Below are 22,496 nucleotides of genomic sequence, written 5' to 3' on the forward strand. Positions count from 1 at the left end.
GCCAATTTCAACCAAAGTTGGCACAAAACATCCTTAGGTAAAGGGAATTCTAAATTGTTAAAATAAAGGGCCAGGCCACCTTCCAAGGGGAGATAATCAAGAAAAGGTAAAAATAGGGTAGGGTCATTAAAAAATCTAATCAAGAACCACTGGGTCAGAAAAGATGAAATTTATAGATAAGCTTTATTAGGTAGTGCAGATTCTAAATTGTTAAAATCATGGCCCCCGGGGGTCGGATGGGACCACAATAGGGGATCAAAGTTTTACATACAAATATATAGGGAAAATCTTTTTCTCAAGAACCACTGAGCCAGAAAAGCTGAGATTTATATGAAAGCTTCCTTATATAATGCAGATTCTAAATTGTTAAAATCATGGCCCCCAGGGATCGGATGGGGCTACAATAGGGGATCAAAGTTTTACATACAAATATATAGGGAAAATCTTTAAAAATCTTCTTCTCAAGAACCATTGGGCCAAAGAAGTTCACATTTACATGAAAGCTTTCTGACATAGTGTAGATTCAAGTTTGCAAAAACCATGGCCTCCAGGGGTAGGTTTGGGGCCATAATAGGGACTACGGTTTTACATGCAAATAGATATGGAAAATCTTCTGATATGGACCAAGGTGACTCAGGTGAGCAATGTGGCCCATGGGCCTCTTGTTTCAAGAAGTCCAAGCCTGAACATGCCCGAGGCCATGCTCAGTGATGCTCTATACTAGCACACTTGATGTGGCATGACAGCACTTCATGAAGTTTCCTGGTATGAAGTGTTAATTGCTGTTCATGCTCTTGTGTATTTTCAAAACTGAAATTTATTTTCATATTTACATTTTACTTTTCATTTCTGTCCGAATTTCCAGCAGATGAAACAGTCATACTGTATTTATCAATATTCATACACACATCATTCAGATTCATGAGGAAATGGCTATCATTGATATCAAAGGCAAAAACATTGGAAATGTAAATATATGAAACATATACTAAAAATGCACAAAATGGCAGTAATTCCTTATACAGTGCTTTAATAAATTTCGTAAACTTTTAAATTAGTTCAGTGCGAGTTAGCAAACTTTGACCAAGTCAACATCTGCACGATTCCTATAAAAGATTACAGTGTTTGGCCTTTCTCGTTTATTTCATGCTATTTATAGCCCATAGTGTAGTAACCAATGCATGGCTAGCAATATAGTCCTGGATATTGGTCAGTTTCACATAGATACGATCCTTATGTGAAAATTTTACCAAGTCTCTAAAAATGTCGGAGATTTCTCGTGATGACTTTGTATTTGATAACAAACAATAATCAACAAAATTTTTATTCATCCAATTCAAACTACTAATGTGAAAATAAATGTGTTATGGAATTACAAAGAATGGTATTCTGTCTATTTTACATTTATACTTGTTGTTCCACAAATACACACACACACTCTCAAGCAACATGCAATGTGTCTAACCATATGCAATTGCATGCTCAATATCCAAAAAATAAATAGTTTTTTTTCTGTCTTTTATATAAATATATACATTTTATTGATTTGAAAATGAAAACATCTTAATATCAATAAGAAACTTGATTGTCATGTTTATAAACACAATGTATATATATTAAACTCAACAGTGAGTAAAAAACAATAACTATTATATTATGCAACTTGATATGAACACATCAGCTGAGTTTCGTTGTACATTTAATGTGATTTGATTCGCGTATTTTCCCATTTTGAGCCATCACTTTGCTGATCAACGGGAAACAATGGACATATAATTTGAAAAGGAAGTGTTTTAATTGGTCCGAATACAGATCGAATGTTGTTGATTAACCCCTGGTCAAAAATGGGACCAGTTTTATGGCATTCATAGGATGTCATGTTTTTACACATGAGCAGCATTTCAAAAAACATGAAAAATATAGCAGCAAATAAACAGATGACACATAGCACAATGTGTATCACCAGGCAGGCATTGAAGAAGGACAGGTAACCCAACAGAAACTGGACTATGCTTATCAGTGGGAAAAAGGTGAAAATCTCGTAATAGGAACCCAGTGGGTAGAATTCGTTCAGATAGGATATCTGGAGATACAAGGCAAATATGTTGCCCCAAACCATGTACAAAATGAAGAGAATGAAGAATCTCTGGTTGTAAAATCCTATGCAAGAATTGCTGAAGAAACAGTGGTGATCTCTCTTCAGGACGCAAGCATTGCATTGGGAGCAGTGGAAGGAGCGAGGTGGAGCGTCAACCTGCAAAGACGGAGATTATAATCATTATCCATACGTCACTCGTATTATTTATACTTCGTTGATTAAGATCAAAATTTAGATATGTGGAGTTTCTTCACGTCTCACCCCATAAAGATTTTCAGAATATTAGTATAGATCTATATATGGTTAATAAAACTTGCATTCTAATGACCTTGCATTTGTGAATTTGATTGAGAGAAAGAAAGAAAAATGATATTTTGTGAAAAAGGACTACTGATTCTTTTATGAATATGTCATATTAATTATGAATATGTCATATCAATATATACAACCTTTCTATCAGCTCTGGCTAGCTTGATTGGTAAAGCAATGCATGGACAGAATGTATTGCCAGAGGTCTCAAGTTAATCTTCAGCAGGGACATATTGCACTTTATTTTGTTACATATATAATCATAACAGTTTCACTGAAGTCATACATTACAAACTAAAAAAAATCTCAAGAACCACTGAACATCAACACTAAGGAGTTACTCAAAGAAAAGAACCAAAAGAAAGCTAGCAAATCATGAAATTAGGAAATACTATTTCACAAACATCGGGGGGGGGGGGGGGGGGGGAGGGACTGTATAAGCAGTGACAAATGGACAAAGTCAATCCCCACAATCGTGATCACTGGAGACTTAGCATAAGGACAGCCGGACAACGTCGAACCCCTGACGAAGGGAACACAGACGATAAACTCGGATAGTGAGTGAGTGAATGAAGTTGTATTTTAAAGAGTCCTCCTGGGTAAGGGGACGGAAATTAAATTTCAAAAGAAACAAATCAAGAAATAGCTGGAGAAAATAAACAAAACTGTACCTGGCATGTCGGACAGTAGATCCATCCAGTTGGCGTCTCTGTGGATTCTGGAAAATGTTTGGACTTCAGTTCTTTTCCGACATAACCTGTACTACTGAAATACATCCCCATCCAATTAATGGTTGTTCCAAACATCGTGAACCAAACCAGCGCGACCATTCCGACCATGTACCAACCGCTGAACAGATGTGGGATGAGAAAAAACTGTGATTCAATGAATAACGAAATTGTCATTCCCCAGAAAAAGTTGACACCCAGTTTGCCTACATCCCGTTTCTTCGCTGTGAAGTCTCGATTGCGGTAATGGTCGGAGAGTTTCTCCTTCAATGTCGTTTGTGTTTTACGTTCCCGGAGTTCCATTGTTTTAGCAGACAGTAAAGAAACACAATGTAAAGTTGTTAAAAATCGTAATGACAGGGTGATGTTAATGACCAGTGTGTGCACGTTTGACCGGAAGTATCACTGTCCCCTGACAACGTCATAAACAGAGATTGTAGATAATACGTTCACAAATATTTCGAGTTAAAATATCAAGACTTTCTTTCTTTTTTTTTTTTCTTCTTCTTCTTCTTCTTTTTGATATATTCATTTTCAATTTAATTAAAATCAGATCTTCACTAACACTGGAGAAGTGTAAGATCTTCTCTAACACTGGAGAAGTGCAAGATCTTCTCTAATTCTAACCGTCACACTGGAGAAATGTAAGATCTTCCTTAACACTGGAGAAGTGTAATGGTTAGAGAAGATCGGATTTTAATTAGACTGATTCAGTTCATTTCTTGATTTATCTATATATACATGTATATTGATTAACAGATATCAATTTGACACTTCTTTAAGGATCAGCTATAGAGCATTTCTAAACTTTTCAATTTCTTAATTCTTCTATTTTTAAATAGACTAAAGTTTTTCTCCAATAAATCTACATAGATCTCGGCTTTGCTATATATCTGAGGTCAAGCAGTATATTTCATATAAAATTCATAATACTCTGTCCATATATATCTCAGAATGGCACAAATCGACCTTTAAAAATTTAATGATATTGCATCTTCGCTAGCCAAGGGTTTTCGGTCCACTCCGCTCCATGGGGAGCGGAGTGGACCGAAAACCCTTGGCTAGCGAAGATGATGATATTGATGAAAATCTTCACCAACTCCCTATGCAATCCAGACTAGACTATGATTAGTTTTGAGGCTGAATGGATTGATTCAAAATATATTAAAAAATACTTTTTTTTCAAAAGCAACTTGTTAGACAAGCAAATGAATCTGGGAGTTTAATTCTAAAGCAAAATGGAGTGAAGCATATCATTAATTAACTACTAAACTTGTGATCCCTTCAGATCTTTGTATCATCAATTCATTTGATGCACGCAACAATTCGATTAGAGATCTCTTCAAATAATTAATGATATGTATATTCAACTTACTAGTTCTGAATTACTGCGCATATCATATAATTATTTGAACTGGCTATACACGCAAGCTTCACGGAACTCTGGGTAGAGAATGAATTGAATTGTTGCCCTCTTCGAATGATATCAACAACATAAATTGAAAATAATAATGCATTATTGCTGCTTTTAATTGAATTAATGACATCATTAATTCTTTTGAAGGGAGCAACTATTTTTCGATGAAAATAATATCAAATCATACCAAGCTCCAAATTAAAGTTTGCGAGCAAGAATTTCACCGCATTGATTAATACGCTCATCAAATCAATCATTCCTCTCGACAGTTGAATTGACGCACGCATTAATTCAATCATTGCACACGTTGATTCATTATATAGTGCGCGCAATCATTTGAATATGATGCGCGAGTTCAACCAGACGCTCGGCCATCTCCGTAGATCTCTCTGCTCGTTGGAGATTTACTTATTCTCTATAGAGAAGTTGAGAGGCCTTCATCGAAGGTTATGCCTCTCGACTTCTCTGGAGATTTACTGAGAGCAGACTATTGATAAGAGCAATAATTGATTTGATAATATCTCAACTGATTCCATACGCAAGAGCTCGTTCTGCGTATGATCAGTTTTTAAATCGAGGTAGGCTACTGACAAACAAGTTGGTGGTGCAAGGGTTTCAACAGTCTTGTTTAAAGTCAGCATATCGCAAATTCTATGGTCGTTATATCAGGCGCGTAGCCAGAAAGAAAATGAAGTGTATGCAAAGTATTGCAAAGGGTCTGGGGTCGCCTTGAGGCCCCCAGTGGGTCCAGGGTGAAGTTCCCGGAAGCTCCTGGTTTTTACCAATGACATCACCTATTTTTTGTGCATAGATGCAGGGTTTCTTGTCAATTTTCAAACCCAAAAGAATTCACAAAATTATTTCTAAAATGAAAAGTGAAGATAACGAACAGTGATCAATCTCATAACTCCTATAAGAAACACAGAATGGCAAACACGAACCCCTGGACACCCCAGAGGTGGGATCAGGTGCCTAGGAGGAATAAGTCTTGTCGACCGGTCACACCCGCTGTGAACCCTATATCTTGATCAGGTACACGGAGTTATCCGTAGTCAAACTTCATTTTTTTTTTCTTATTCATTCTTTTTTCATATTCACATAATCATCAGTAATAGTAATGAAGATACATATTAATCATTTTATACATTCTCACACCATCTCACACTCTTTCACACTACTAGCATACAGCATTATTGGTTGAATACTTCTTGTTCTAGGTTACAGATCAAAAATAGTTTTCCAGTTTTCCCAAAGTCTGTCAAATTTCAAAACTTCACATATTTAATTGCTACAAATTTTTCAACTTTGTACTTGAAAAAAAAGATAATGTATCAGCCCAGTGATATGAGGAGTTTTGTTTTGTTCTGAACAATTGAAAATATATTGTTTGGTATACAGAATTATGAAATTAACAACTTTATTACACAAACAAACTGAGAGGCGTTTCACCAAAAATAACATCAACAGTGGCGGATTTTAGGGGGGGGGGGGGCGCAGCCGGCGCTCGCTCCCCCCCCCCCCCTAAATTTTCAAACTTAAGGTAAATCGTGGTATCTTGTTTAGAAAAATGTACTAAACAATGTAAGAAGCAACCATTTCTTCCACTCCCGGAGAAATATATGACAAAATCTATTGATTTCTTTAATTACTTTATTGGGAGAACTTAATTTTCCCCTAAAACCCTCAAAAGTTGCGTCATTTTATTAATTTCACCTCATAAAAAATGATAGAAAATAGTACAAAAGACGAAATAGGAGATATATTCCAAGCCCTATAAAATCTGTAAAATCCAGGTGCTTTTGGGGGCTTCGCCCCCTGGGCCCCCACCAGGACTTCGCCACAGACCCCCTGCCTCATAAAATGGCACCCCCCGTAACCGCAATTCCTGGATCCGCCCCTGATTAGTAACATTAAAACCAATTCTTTTTTATGTTTTTCTGAAAATATGCATGCTAAGATTATTCCAAGGTGATAGAGTATCAGAACAAGATATAAACATTTGTTGTATTGTTTCTACATTTTCTTTACAAAATGAACAACAGTCATCTGAAATGATACTGATTTTCTTGAGTACCGGTAATATTTCGTAGGAAGAAGCTTGTAAAGAATTCGGTACTGCGACCACTGAACTTGGGTATCAATGCTTCTTTTAAAACAAACTTTAAACAACTCTTTGACAGAAATATTGCCTTCTAAATGTATAGATAATTTAATTCAGTGTCAAACTTAATATGCCAAGAACGGCCTAACAATCGGTATGACACAAATCAGACAGCATTTGACATATAACATGGTATACTATAATACCCCCAGCAAAATGCTGGTTATAACTCTGTTGTGTGTACTGTATCCCGAAAACAAAATATCACCAATTCATTTAATGCGCGCAACAATTGAATTAAAGATCTCTTCAAATAATTAATGATATCGTCAATTCTGAATGATTGCGCGCATTAATTGAATTGATGACAGCATTAATTCTTCAGCTGAATTGAATTTGGCACTCCATATAGACACAGATATATATTATAACCTGAATGCACAACATCAAAGCTGTAGAAGTTTATATATGACTATCAGACAATGATTTTGTTTTTCACTTTAAATGATCAAAATCTACAGTCTAATATGTTTAGAAGGTTTCACAAAAAATCAAAGTTATTCATCATGACAGAAGCTCATAATAGAGAGTTTATTATTTGTTTTGAAAACAAATATTGAAGTGTGCTATTGTTTACAAAGTTTTCAAAGTTAATGGATATTGATGTAAGTTTATTATATATATCACATCTCAAGTATACTTTAGATAAAATGCGTCATTTAAAAGTTAAAATTTGTGATTGTACAAAATAAATGCTTTAAGTCACAAAATTCACGTTTCACTGGTTGGTTTGTTAACATAAAAATACTCGATCTCGAGTCTTTGTTTACATAACACAGAATCAATGCTAAAATAGTGCTCTTATCCTTGCATTCAGACGGTTCAAATTTTGATTGTCAACATTAAATGCTTCCTAATAATCATGTTTTATTTACTGTATATGATATGATTAATAAGTATAATATCACTAATGCACGCAGTTATTCAAAAATTGCTTTTAAATTCATTTGAATTAAAGATATCGTCCATTCAATTCATGTGTGCAACAATTCAAACACGCATTAACATGTCCTTCCACTAGATGCAATATGTTTGTTTGGTTTTAATTTGGAGTGTGATCTGTGAGATGCATATGGGATCACCATATCATACCATGTGTGTTTATTGTTAATTTCTGTGGAAACAAGGGGGTTGTTTATATTCGGTCATGGGAATAGGAAAGTCCGAATATATCGTAAATAACCCACCCGTTTCCACAGAAATTAGCTTAATCATTATTAGTGTTTGAATTTTATATGTACTCGTCGGAATAAAAACCAACCAACCAAAAAAACAAAACAAACAAAAAACAAAACAAAAAACACACACACACACACAAGAAAATATGTCAGAACACGGCTAGATTTCTAGAAGATGGACAGGTGCACTGGGGTTAAGCCCGTTTTGACCAAAGCTCCTCGTAACCATAAATAAAGATCTAAATAATTATGGTTACATGGAGTTTCGGGTCAAGACGGGCTTAACCCCTATGGACAGACCCGTGCTTTGTGACATAAACCTCTTTACAAACCGGGATCATAATAAGCTCATAAAAGTTAACAAATATTAATACTTCCACGGTCCGTCTGCCTGTCAGTCAGTCCGACAAATCAGTTTTCCGCACCTTTCGTCATGCTTGTAAATACTCATTTGATATTTGGTACAAATGCTTTATCATGACAAGTTACAGAGTAAGTTAAAAATTTTGTTCCGATCCATTGGTTTTTCGCTGTGTTATGGCCTTTTGAAAAATCTGTCATATATGGCTTTCATTCTATGGGGAGTGGTCAATCTCGCGCACAAACTGGTGACATAGTTAGTACGCAGAATATTATACGCAGACGACTTTACTTGAGGCCGGTTGGGGGACAGACATTGATTTGCAATACTTACAAAATGCTTGTTTCAATTGTTAAAATCAAATTTTGTCATTTTAACCAGTTATTATGTATTTTCATTTTGTTGTTTATTGAAAATGTGCTATACTTTTCTTATTCCATAAACGTAACGTATGTCTGACATCTTTGAAAAGGTGCAACATACATATTTTCTCTAGATGATTAAATCAAACTATATTTAGTATGTCGATTCGATATATCCCTGTGAACTCAAAATAAAAGACACCACTGAGTCCTCCACATCTGCTTCGTACTTAGATATCATATTGAAAATAAATATTAACGGCAAACTAACAACTCATTTTATGACAAACGGAATGATATTAGCTTCTCTATCTTCAACTTTTCATATTTGATATATAGCAACATTCCATTATCATCTGCATATGGTGTTTATATCTCTCGACTGATTCGATACGCAAGAGCTTGTTCTGCGTATGACCAGTTTTTAGATAGAGGCAGGCTACTGACAAACTAGTTGATGGTGCAGGGGTTTCAACAGTGTCGTTTAAAGTCAGGATTTCGCAAATTTTATGGTCGATATAACGATCTACTTTGCCAATACAATCTATGATCGGCGTGTTTCATACAGATTGTACGTCTCCATATGAGTGAAATATTCTCGAGAGGGACGTTAAACAATATTCAATCAATCAATCAATCATACAGATTGTTATCTAGACCGTTCTTGGCACACTGATTTTGACTACGGATAACTCCGTTTACCTGATGTTGGGTGTGACCGGTCGACAGGGGATGCTTACTCCTCCTAGGCACCTGGTCCCACCTCTAGTATATCTAGGGGTCCGTGTTTGTCCAACTCTATATTTTATAGGAGTTGTGACTTATGAGATTGACTCCACGCATAAATACTCTGTTCAAAGTTGAAATGAAAACTGCCGGGGTTCCTCTACAATTTGACAATATCTATGTCTTTGGTGATTAAGTCTTCCAACAGTCTGTTGGAATTCCCATGGGCACGAATTGTGGACCTGTTTTTATATTCTCACGAAGCAGAGTATATACAAAAGGTTCTACATGAGAAGAAAGAATCTCTTGCTGTGGCCTTCGATTCGACATTTAGCTATATCGACGACGTTTTATCTATTAGCAATAATCATTTTCATTCATATACATTCTCGAGTGGGACGTGAAACAATATACAACCACCAACCATTCATATGCCGATTCGATATAAAAGACATCACAGAGTCCTACACATCAGCTTTGTCACGTACTTAGATATCTTATTGAAAATTAATATTAACGGCAAACTAACAACTCAACTTTATGACTTGTAAACGGGATGATTTCAGCTTCTCCATTGTCAACTTTATACATGTATATTTATGTAGCAATGTTTCATTATCACCTGCATATGGTGATTATATCTTTGAACTGATACGCAAGAGCTTGTTCTGTGTATGATACATTTCTAAATCGAAGCAGGCTACTGACTGACAAGTTGATATTAGTATCTCACAAGTGGTCAGCTCAAAAGCGTATAGAAGGCAGAAACTGGTTATTCAGAACTACTTATGAGAGTGATTGGTGGGGAAATCACATGTTTTGAATAATTTTTTGGTTCTGTATTAAAATAAATTCATTCTAGAAGGGGATGGTGGTATGTACATAATATATATACAAGCTATCCACACTCCTGGTGCCTATCACTTGGGCCAAGTTTCATACCGATTGTTAAGCCGTTCTTGGCACATTCATTTTGACTACGGATTACTTCGTTTACCTGTTCAAGTTACAATGTGTAGGGTTCACGGCGGATGTGACCGGTCGAAAGAGGATGCTTATTCTCCTCCTAGGCACCCGATCCCACCTCTGGTATATCCAGGGGTCCGTGTTTGTCCAACTCTTAATTTTGTATTCCTATTAGGAGTTATGAGATTGATCACTGTTCGTTATCTTAACTCGTCGGCTCTAAGACATTGGACCAACGCTAGACCAACTCGTCCCACACAGGTAGACGAAGGATAACGACTAGGCCCTGGACATTGGGCCAACATTGTCCAGGTGTTGCATCAATTCCCAACGAGTTATTAAAGTTGGAATTTGGGCACTTGGCAAATGTTTGGCCAACACAATTGAGTCACGTGAGGGTGACACTACCTTTAAATTTTCAGTTGTAATATATAATACGTCGAGAGGCGTATACACGCCATCCCAACATATCTAACAAAGGGTTATAGATGGGTCTTAGACACCGGACCAACTTTACCAAATATTGTATTCCCAACAATTTAGATAGAAGAGTTAAAATTGGCATTTGGACACGTGGCCAATGTTGGGCCAACAGTGCATCCCCCAACAGAGGTTTTTGCCAAGAGGAACTCAATACTGACTGAAATATTGGACCAACGTCGTGGTTTCAACAGACGGGTCATGCCATGTATCGAGATATCATGGCATCGTGTGCCCAACACCAACATGGCCCGACGGTAACCTTTTAACAACGTGAACTTGGCCCAACGCAGTCCTGTTATATGGGTTTAGAATGCACTTTCCATTAATTACTGATCGTTATCTTCACCTTTCATTAAGTGAAAATTTATACAGTTTTTCTACTTTGGACCATTAATAACGATAAGCCTCAGGGGTGGATCTAGGGGAGGGGTACAGAGGTTGCATCGCCTTTAAATAGTTGCAGTTACATCCGTGCAAGTATAGGTAAAATAGCTAGTACATGTATATAGCTAATGTTATTTATAGATTATGCATATCCAACTTTACAAAAAAAAAATCATTATTATATTATTTATTATTGAATATATATTGTAGCGGTCAGCAGGGTTCGATCGCCGGTGGACAGTTAATATAGCTCAGTTGGTATCTTGAAAAACACCTGACTCAGTAGAGATTCAGGGGGCCCGTGTTCGAATCCCGATCTGGTCCGTTGCGATTTCTCCTTTCCTGTTACATCTGGTGCCGTTGACCAACCCTGGACTTGCAGCTGAAAGTCCCGGATGCCAGAGGCAAAACCAATCTGGGTTGTGTCTTCGAGGACGAAGACAATCTAAGGAGGGAGGGATAACGGTCAACCGGAGCCGGGTTCGATCGCCGGTGGCTAGATAGCGCAGTTGATAGAGCACTCAGGGGGCACGGGTTCGAATCCCAGTCTGGTCCGTTGCATTTTCTATCTTCCTGTTACAATATTTTGTTTTTTAAAAAAGAAGTCATTTTTAAAATTACCACTTCTAAAGGAGTCTTCATCTCTCCGCCCCTTCCCTGGTCGCAACCCCCCTCCCCATAACAACATCCTGGATCCCCCACTGAGTCTCATGAGGGTGACACTACCTTTAAATTTCCCGTTATAATATTACGACAGGTGTACACGCTTTGATGGATGTTTTGAATTTCCCGCGAAAATGACTGCTCGAAATATTCACATGACTGATGTTATGGCTGTTCCATTTAGATGTATTTGAATGTTAAAGTCGTCAGTGTCTCTTCCAATTTTGATTATTTTAGTAATTTTGATTGCAATACTTGTTCTCCATTATAATTAGATGTAAATTATGATTATTTTGAAGTGAATGCTTTTAAAAAATGAGTTAAGAGAAGGACCAGTAAGCTGAAAAAGGAGGTAAACATAAGAGCAGCAAGATGGCGGCCATGTGGTCGTGAAACCGGCTCACAGAAAAACGTTTTCACACCAAAACGTCCACATATAACAATTTTATAACGTGGCATTATTGTGAATTGAAAGGTAAAATTAATTGTTCTACCAACAAAATGCATATCAGATGCTTCAAAGAGTGTATATTCACTCTTTTTTACAAAGCGTGGGTTTGGAGATCACATTTATGATTTAGACTCAGTTCTCTGATATCTGCTAATTATTCCTAGAACGGTTTGTGTTTGTTACTAATGTGAGGAATTTTACATGGAGGAAATATTTTTATCACCGTAGATCAGATAAAATGAAGATTATCATAATGGTTGCACTCGAGTCAAAAACACATGTATGTAATATTGTAACAGTGCAGCGCAAGGATGAGTTTACTTGCAAGTTGAGACTTGGGGTGACAGTTTTGGTGAGAATATATGCTAGAGATCTTAATTTGTGGAAATAGAAAGATCTAGTTTCACATTTCTTGTCCAACGATTTTGGACTGAGGCAGGGAATGAACTGAATTTAAATTTATACAAATTATGCTTTATTGATCTAGCAGTATTTTGTTCATATACATGGGTGCTTATAAATCTACCAATTACCAGATGGAAGAAATGAAAGTAAAAATTATTTCAGCAGGGAGATCACATGTCCAGAAGTTCTATACAGAACAGTTGTTGTCAGTTCCTTTTTATTTACGTGCAGATGTACGGGTATTGTCCACACTTCCAGGTATCTGGCTGGCATAAGCATGACTGATCTCAGTAAGAATGGGAATCAAAATATCGATGATAAAGATTAGATCTTTGTATCCAGGAGAGTTTTTTTGAAATGTTGCATGTCTGCATCCGTAAAAAATTTAACCGTTTTATAAATATTGATCTTGAAGATAACTTGCTGATAATCACAGGTGAACTGTTACAAAATGACTCTAGATGTACATAACAAACAAACTGTTCACAAGTGCGCGATATTATATCTCTCGGGAGGTTTTGAATAAGAAAAAAAATTTACTGGTGAAGTGGACCGATGAATTGATGAAATTTACTGGTCTGAACAAGAAATAAAATAAAACTTTAAAAGAAATCAATATTTAATGCAAAGCCACAATATCCAAGGCCTCCTGTCATCAGGGTAATGGTAAATTTGGACTGTTAGTGGCTTCAAACGCCTTATTGAATAAGTAAACTTGTTCTCCAAGGGCTGCAAAGGTGCGCACATTTGTGCAAAGAGCAATGGAGCCCCAGCCCAGAATGGCCTGCAAGCCAAGTTCTAGTAGATCTCGCAATAAATGCATCTGCCCACATGACAAATTCAAATTCATGTAACAAAAGTTGTGCTATTATCGCAATTCACCTTTGAATTAGAACGCTTTGGCCGATATAGTATTGCGTTGTGTGACGACACAATTGAATCTGTTTGTAATACAATTGCGAAATGCAACAGAAACTCTCATTGGTCCATATGTATAAGTCCGCCCAAATTCCCTTATACTGGAGTAGTCAGCATTTGAAAACACGACGGCCAGATGCTAGATGGAAAAAAAACTTCAAAGGGAGAAAGAGAAAAAGTTGTATTCTTGTGTTGTTGTCTCATAAATTTAATATTAAAAAAATCCTAACATATTTTCCTACTATACTTGTGTCCGAACATACCTTCAAATATTCATTAAAGCCCCATACGACACAAAAACTCGATCACAGCTTTTGATGATTTCGTTCGTAGACGTAGCCATGTTAGGTAAGCCAGTCAATTCGAATCCCGGTTCATTTCCATATTGGCACAATAGCGTCTAGATGTGTACTAATACCCCACAAATATTTTAGCTAAATTGTTTAAATAATATACCACCCCAGTCCTATTAAATGATAATTATTCAAATAGCTAAACTCACGGCAGTGCGGCTTTCATTAGTCACGAGCGGCCGCGCCGGCCGATCTCCATCTAATGGGCTTATGTAGCATTTTCGTTCATCTAGAGCTTATTTTACCTTTACAAAAACTGGTACAAAAATGTTTTAATTTCTATTAATTATTCGTGTTGATAATAAATGCAGAGCGAATACATAACTTACAACCGATTTTATGAATAAGATACCAATAACAAGAGTTCGAATCACAGGAGTCGGCAATTTTATCAATAAAGTAGAAATATATGAGAAATGGGCATAAATACTACCACTGAGCTCAGTGGTAGTATTTATGCCCATTTCTCATATATTTCTACTTTATTGATAAAATTGCCGACTCCTGTGGTTCGAATTGACCGGCTACCTAACATGGCTACGTCAACAAACGAAATCATTTGAAGCTGCGAGTTTTCGGGTGGTGTGTGGCTTTAATGAATATTTGAAGGTATGTTTTGACGCAAGTATATAGTAAGAAAATATGTTAAAGATTTTTTTACATTGAGTTTATGAGACAGCAACACAAGAATACACTGATTTCAGGCCTCAACCGTCCGCAGCTTTTTGTGACCAGTAAATCGAAGGTTTTTAGAAGAGGTGGATATTTTCAGAGAGCTATGTACAGTTCTCCAGCTACACTGAATCCGCTCGAGAAAGTGGGCGGGCTGTAATCGGCCAATGAAAACTCTTGTTGTATTACATCAAACATGTCATTCAAATTGTTCAATCGTCTCATTCAATTGTGTCGTCACACAACGCAATACTATATCGGGGAAAGCGTTCTAATTCAAAGGTGAATTGCGATAACGGCTTCCATCCATATCTGCTTATGGTTCGTATATATGGTCTGTAAAAATATGAAAAGGAAATCGTCTAATTTCGTACTTGCAATGATTATTCAATAGTTTTAAATGCTTGGTACTTAATTTCAAATCACTAACATGATTAAAGTGCTTGAATTTACTCATTCAAATACACTGATTCAAACATTTAGTCGATTTCACAACTACTTTTAAAAACCCATGCACGTAAAGAGGTTAAAATTCCAAATTGATGGTTTACGTTTACATGTTACCAGTCCTTTGGACCAGTTATATGCAAAAAATCACCAGCCTTTAGAAATATTTAACAGTTTTGATGGTGGCACAGGCGGATTTCAAAAATGCTGATCTCTCCACCATCTTGTTTTCATTATTTACCAGCTGCAAAGCATCACATGGAATTTTCGATGAAAAGTTATAATTAGACTCCGACTGTCTAGCAACAACTCTTTCAATGTCACATCTCGCGCATCGTTATGGTGAACTGGAAGTAAAAGTTCATTTATTGCAATGAACCATCAAATATCGCCTACTGCTTCTCACATGCAAAAATCTGTGAAGGGAGGACGAATGTTGACATAATTTCGGGATGGCCCTTTTTCCATCATTGGGTAGAATTAAAGATAAAAAATTGAATTAACGGTAAATTTTGAATGTAGAAGATATTTTTTGTGAAGAAATGGATATTGAAGAATTCTATTGGACACAGGGGCATTATTTTTCCTCTTTTCAAAGGAAATCCTCTGATTGGCTCAATTTTTGAAAAAATAAAACACTGGGTTTGATCTAAAATGACAGAAAATTATATTTTTCTAGGTAGGGTGAGGTGTTTTCCTTCCTTTTTGACCAGTTTTCCTCCGATTTCTGAGGAATTCAGTCACAGCCCTGGTTGGTACATCTATATACCTTATTTCTTTACGTTAAGTATGATAACATAACTTATTCATGCATTCAGGCTGTCCAGCGGCCCTAAAATTCCTAAAAATTCCTATTTTTTTTCAGTTTTGCTAAAATTCCTAAAAAAATGTAAAATTCAAGGGGAAATCCTAAAAAAGCCCTTATTTTTCATGTCAATTCCTACTTTTTTATCAGTCTTGAAAAATCAAAATGCATTCATACAAAATGTGTGTTATTAACGTAGATTGCAGTTCTTATTCAGATAATGCTGATGCAGTGAAAAGCAGTTAACCTGTGGATCCATGTGTCAAGCTTGTTTATTGGTTGTGACTTTGTGATAAAGAGTTGAGATTTATGTAACATCTTATTTGTGTGTCATGTGAGTTTCTTTATTGTCAAATTTGACAAGGTAAGTCCTTTTAAATAATTAAAACTTCCGCAATTTGGTTAAAAATTCCTAATTTTAGCCCTAATTTTTAAAAATTTTACCCCTAAAATTTGCCCTTATTTTTTGTCCAAGGGTGCTGGACAGCCTGTGCATTCATTGAATTTGATTAAATATGAGCTTAAAATAAATGTTATGTAATAAGAAAAGTTGACATTTGAATATTGACACCCACACATGTGAACGTAAGCATACTCTCGAACGTTTATATTGACATTTGCATCCAAGTGTCATTCATGTCTTGCTAATTTATAAATTTTCAGTGATGTCACAATGGCTGATAATTTGACGGGTTGGGGTCTAAGCAGAAAGGCGATGGGTTAATGAGCAATGTTCACCTGAATGTGTGCAATGTTGTTTGCGATATATTGTGCCTGTCTTCTATTATTCACAGGGCTGCACATTGCCCTACATTCAGGGCCTTTTTCCTGTACAAGCATCAGAGGGTATGGCAACAAGGGAACTCCCATTTGCATAATGATGTCAACTTTTGTTCTCCCTTTAACGAGTTTTCTCATTTGAGAAACAGTAGACTTTATCTCTGACTGTAGATTATTGTCAATGAATGGACTTTGTTTACAGTTCACCATGATAATGCAAGAGACAAGACCTTGACAGGGTTTTTGCTAGTCAGTTGGGGTCTAATTATTATATTAAATCAAACTATTTGCCAAAAATTGTAAGTACTGCATCTGGTAAAAAAGAAACCAATAAGATGGTGGCGTGATTATACCTTGTGAATAGTTTGTTTACAGAATGAAAGTTCAGTTTTATTATATGTATCTAAAACATCAAGCACATGTGATCTACAGGTAGTCACAAAGGTATCGTTGACATTTCATAATTATACATAAAAGGACAAATATTTAACTGATAATCAATTACACAAAAGTAGACAAGAACTGGAAACCATAATCTATTTCTCACAAGTAGACAAGAACTGTGGAAACAATCCATTTCTCACAAGCAGACAAGAACTGTGGACTCACAAGCAGACAAGAACTGTGGAAATGTTTAGCACCTGTGGCTTATGTCTTGGTGCAAAATCACCAACATTGCAGTGATTCATTTTGGCGTGCGTTCTGCATAAATTACACATTGAATTTGCTCAGGATGCATGATTTCAATAACTGCATCCCAATGGATGCATAAAAATGTCAATTTATATGAAAATGTTTTCATTTCAATCGATTGTCACCTCTACACTCATTGATATCTAATCCGAGATTCATCTGACTGTTAATCCTGCTTTTATATCAAGAAATGTGCGGGGGAGAGTCAGAGTGGACTCCACATTGAAAAGTGGGAATTCAGTGACACCAGCTAGTGTGTATGCTGCACATATCCATAAAACTAAATAGAAATAAACCCCCCCCCCCCAAATAATAAATATTTATTATCTACATGTAAATACCGATTATACAGAGCTCCAGGTAAGGTGTGTATCAATGTAAATGCTCATTAAATTTTACCAAATACGCATTAAAGTTTAAATCAGGGTACAATTACGCATTCACGAATGTAAATACACTTTACACTCCTGAAGTAATGCGTAGAGGTAACTCAATACACAACTGTATAGGCCTATTTGTTATACTTCTTTTTTAAATAAACAGGTAGGGTGCGATCGATAGCACATAAAAACTTGTATTATCAATCGTAAACGATTGATTAATGGCACAGAAAGTGGTAACGGACAAACAATATATATTTCTTCTGTTAAACTTACTAAGTTTTTACTGATATATCGCTCCTGCAGCATTGTCTCGCTAACTATTTGCAAGAATGGGAGTCGCACATTTATTTACCGACTTCCGTCACACATGCACTTGTTTTACACAAATGGAATACAACCAATTCTTGGTAAACGGTACAAGGTGAGGGGAATCCGACAGTAATTTGCAGTGAAAACAAAGTGCAAAAATATATATGGGCAGTATTAGGTTCGTGTAAATTTTAAAAAATGTTATAGAAAGTCACAAAAACTTAAGACTTTGAGACTGATGTGTTTGGTTTAAAATGCTTTTAGTTTCTTGGTTATAACAGTTTAATTTACAATATGACAAATAGTTTTGTTGTTTGTTTGGTGTTTATGAAATTTTTTCAATACTGTACAATCACAGGGGATTCTTATCCATTTTGTTCTCCATTTATATGTTATATCTGGTGCATCAAAATTGGTACCGAATAAGTTTTACATTATATATAAATTATATATAGATTGAGAACAAAATGGATAAGAAGACCCTATGGTACAATAAATGATTGTATGTTTACGGGTGAAAATTCTTTGTAGTTCTTTTTATTAAAAAGTTTTCATTGTCATTGGGATTTTGAAATTTATTGTTGAGGTATTAAATTTTGATATGCCAGACACTCAGTCATATAATATCTGATTATATTTAGACTAAGTAATCAAATTCTGTATTAGTGGCAAACAGCAAAGATAATCAGTAAATTAACAAAATACTCTTTTGACTTTTTCTGAAAAGCAAAATACTCATTGATTTGAAAATCAGGGGGTAAATACTCTTTGTGGTAAAAAATTATCTGGAGCTCTGATTATATTGATCATTGATCGATAGTTCTTTCGATTATGAATTTTTTCTGATTTTTCAACACTAGTTTGCACAGAACATACAAAAACTAGATGGTATGAACAAAGTAGGTAGGAATATATAATAAACTTCTAGCATTCAACTTTAAGCAGACACGTAAACTTGGCGGATCATAAACTTATTTATGTGTGTCGATTGGATGGTTTCAGAAAATTTACATTGTACCACTCTCAGGTACTTTTAGGTTGATTGTGGAGCGATATATTGTCTATATGTTAAATTATGTTTAGGTTGATTGTGGAGCGATATGTTGTCTTATATGTTAAATTATTTTTAGGTTGATTGTGGAGGGATATGGAAAAGGACAAGAAACAAGACAGTAAAGATGCTAGACCGAGCACATCAGGGTCTGCTAAAAAGGTAAGGGGCATTGAAGGAGCTTATTGCTAGACCGAGCACATCAGGGTCTGCTAAAAAGGTAAGGGGCACTTGAGGAGATTATTGCTAGACCAAGCACATCAGGGTCTGCTAAAAAGATACAGGGCACTGAAGGAGCTTATTGGATTGGGGTGCAAGGAATTGGGGAAGGGGCATATCACTTGTGGGGGGGGGGGCATGGCATATCACTTTTGGGGGGTTAGGCTTTGGAGGCAAGGTTTTATCCAGCTTGCAGATGTTACTACCCATTTCTTAGTTAAGGGGAATTTTTGAGAATGCAGTTGTGAGCTTGCAATCTTGGAAATAACCAGGTAGCCCAACGCCCGGGGCCTAATGAAATCTTTGGTGATTATAGAAAATAACCTAAGGGGGGGGGGGATTTTTGTTAAAATTCTCATACAATTTTGTGTAGTTTGTACAACTTAAGGGAAATTTTTTTCAGCATGGAAAAAATTCCCAATATCCAAATATGTTGATTTTTCCCAAATCCATTGGACATAACAGTCTGCCTTGAACTCTTTTTACTACAAGCTCATAGTGAGAGAATTAAATTTACTAGCCATGGTCATTGGGCTACTGCTGAATTTCAAAGACTGTATATAAGGTAGCTTTTAAGATTGATGTGGAAAGCACTGGAGGATCATTAAAAGAATTCAGAAACTTATATTTGAGGTAAAGAATTTCAGTAATCTGTGGAAAGTGTTTTTACTTGAAAGGGTTATCCAAATTTTACATTAAACAGAGGAAGAAATCTGTAGAGGTGGAGCCAAGAACTCCTCTGAAGAGGCAGAGGGTACCAGTCCAGAGGTTCCAGTCTCCCACAGAAGATGTCTTACCTGTCGTGAAGGCCAAAACTCCCAAAGATGAGGTGGAGCTTGTGTACAAAAAGGGCGTGTTTTTAGCTGTCCGAGGAGACGCAGGTAATACAGAAAACACGGATATTGTAGGTAAGGCAAAAAAAAATATATGTTGGGTTTCCACTTTCCCGACCTACCCTAAAAATTTCTGCCGACCCTAACACATTTTTTTCCATTCTAACAGATTTTGCATATGTCGTGATATCACTACAACAAGAGTATATTTATTGACTTATTAAGTTATTTATTATGCACTAATACTATACATATTCCAAAACACAGAAACAGGTTTTGTTTACAGTAAAGTAAAGAAATGTATTGATTCATCATATTTAACCTCTATTTCATTACTAAATAATCAATTTATTTTATGCTTGGTAGAATACTAAATCATTAGAAAATTCAACCTATTAAAAAAAAACAAAAAAACTGCCTACAATGTACCTACTGACCCTCAAAAATTTTGAGGTAAAAGTGGAAACCAACATTTTTTTTTTTTTTGGCTTAAAACAAATATGATAAAACAAGCTTATAGCAAACTGCTGGGGGTGAAGATTGTGATTGGTTATATCCAAAAAGTTCATATGTTTTAAAACTTCAGGGAGGATGACGATCACCCCCCTGTAATAGTGAATTCATTATATTTGGATATTAATTGTAGGTAAAACAAACAGGTTTTGGTGAGAAAGAAAAAATGTGTTTTCAGTTAATTGACCGTGAAAAAGGTGTACGAATAACAACTGACCCTAAAATTATGCTGCCAAACCTATCTGATAACCTAAAGTTTTGTTTATCGTAATGGTGGTGTACCTCGAATCAAAAGATCAAGACATGGGTCTATATCCATACCTGGGGAATCTATATTCATACTGGGGAATAAAGCATGTCTGCACAGACGGATAGACGTTCTTTGATTCAAACGTATAAAAATAGAACCATCCATCAAAGAGAATCTTAATATGAGCAAAGCCATCATGCCCATGTGTGAATTATATAGATAAAAACTGAATTCAAAGGCCACTCCTACTCTGCACGTACATATCATGTTTTCAGTTGGTGACAATAGATTTGGGGTTTTTTTTTCTGGTGATAAAAGGAATTTCCTTTCTTATTTTTCTTTGCTGAAATATTAATTATGCCAGATCATTGTAAGTTATTAACATGTAACTTTGATATAAGGGATGTAACTGAAGCAAACGACATCTGTTTTTGGTGCGTCAAGTTTTGAAAAAAATTCTCAAGCTTACCATGCTTCCTGTGACTTGGGACATTCATCTATTATTAAGTTCATACATGTATAACTGAAAGACCTGGGTTTTTTTCCCTTAGAAATCAAAATTGTGGTGGATCACATTGTATTCTCCAAGTCCAATTCCCCCCCCCCCCCCCCCCCCCCCCAGATATTATTTTTAAAAAATTGCATTGGTAATGAAATAAGTAGTGATTTTTGTATTTTCACAAACCTATGGCAGATCCGTAAACCAATTAATAGAATAAAATCCTGATGCAGTGATGCATATTATATTTTTCAGGATTTATTCAGAAGATATTTTTGATTTTGCAGGGAGTTTTTACTTGTGCAGGACTCAACAGAATGTGTTTCAGAACACCAAGCATTTTAAAATCCAGTGGCTGGACAAGGATGAGAAAACAAATGTCTACAAGTTTGACTTTTTGGACCACACAGAAATTGAGTGTGTTCTAACCAATGTAAGGATGGAGAGAGTTGCCCGGGAAACGTATGAGCTTCCCGAGGCAGAGAAGTCGAGAATTGAGCTGATTTTATCTAAAGCATTGAAGAAAGAAAAAGGCGAGCCTTATGAGGACCTGGTTATGGACACGGAGGAGGAAACGAGCAATGAAGAAGGTGAGTATGTTACCTGACCTACCTGGAGAAGGTGAGCATTTGATGTCCAGTCTGATACATCTTATAAATGTCAGGCCAGAAAAAAATGTGTATGTTACCTGACCTACCTGGAGGTGAGCTTTTGATGTCCAGTCTGATACATCTTATAAATGTCAGGCCAGAAAAAAATGTGTGTTACCAGACCTACCTGGACTTAAAGTTGTCGACCTGGATTTTTTCTGACCAAATTTCATGGGGTTGGGGGTCATTTACAGATCAGAATTTAATCCCATGGGGATCTGGGCTATAGAATAGGTCATCAGTACTCCTTGCTTGTCGTAAGAGGCGACTAAATGTGGCACCGAGGCCCTGTGTCACAGTAGGTGTGGCACGATGAAGATCCCTCCCAGCTCGAAGGCCATAAGAGCCGAGCATAGGTCTAAATTTTACGGCCCTTCACCGGCAATGGTGAGGTCTCCATATGAGTGAAAAATTCTCGAGTGGGACATT

General features: G+C 36.2%; 2 protein-coding genes across 3 annotated transcripts; one reads left to right on the plus strand and one right to left on the minus strand.

The window, feature by feature from the left end:
- Positions 1–1,308: 1,308 nt before the first annotated feature.
- LOC125649289 (probable palmitoyltransferase ZDHHC24) lies at positions 1,309–3,883 on the minus strand. The gene is made up of 2 exons (XM_048876727.2): positions 3,079–3,883; positions 1,309–2,254 (listed from the first exon to the last, which is right to left on the minus strand). The coding sequence occupies exons 1-2, from the start codon at positions 3,436–3,438 to the stop codon at positions 1,700–1,702; spliced, it is 915 nt and encodes a 304-aa protein (XP_048732684.1). The 5' UTR covers positions 3,439–3,883; the 3' UTR covers positions 1,309–1,699.
- Positions 3,884–11,971: 8,088 nt separating this feature from the next.
- On the plus strand, positions 11,972–22,246 carry LOC130054850 (uncharacterized). 2 transcript variants are annotated; one of them, XM_056165805.1, is made up of 5 exons: positions 11,992–12,311; positions 15,762–15,833; positions 19,183–19,265; positions 20,026–20,203; positions 21,705–22,246. In XM_056165805.1, the coding sequence occupies exons 3-5, from the start codon at positions 19,200–19,202 to the stop codon at positions 22,022–22,024; spliced, it is 564 nt and encodes a 187-aa protein (XP_056021780.1). In that variant the 5' UTR covers positions 11,992–12,311; positions 15,762–15,833; positions 19,183–19,199; the 3' UTR covers positions 22,025–22,246. The 2 variants fall into 2 exon arrangements, with proteins under 2 accessions (XP_056021779.1, XP_056021780.1); XM_056165804.1 differs by lacking the exon at positions 15,762–15,833 and having other exon boundaries at positions 11,972–12,311.
- The last annotated feature ends 250 nt before the right edge of the window (positions 22,247–22,496 follow it).

Source organism: Ostrea edulis, chromosome 5 (assembly GCF_947568905.1).
Source record: "Ostrea edulis chromosome 5, xbOstEdul1.1, whole genome shotgun sequence".
Lineage (NCBI taxonomy): Eukaryota > Metazoa > Mollusca > Bivalvia > Ostreida > Ostreidae > Ostrea > Ostrea edulis.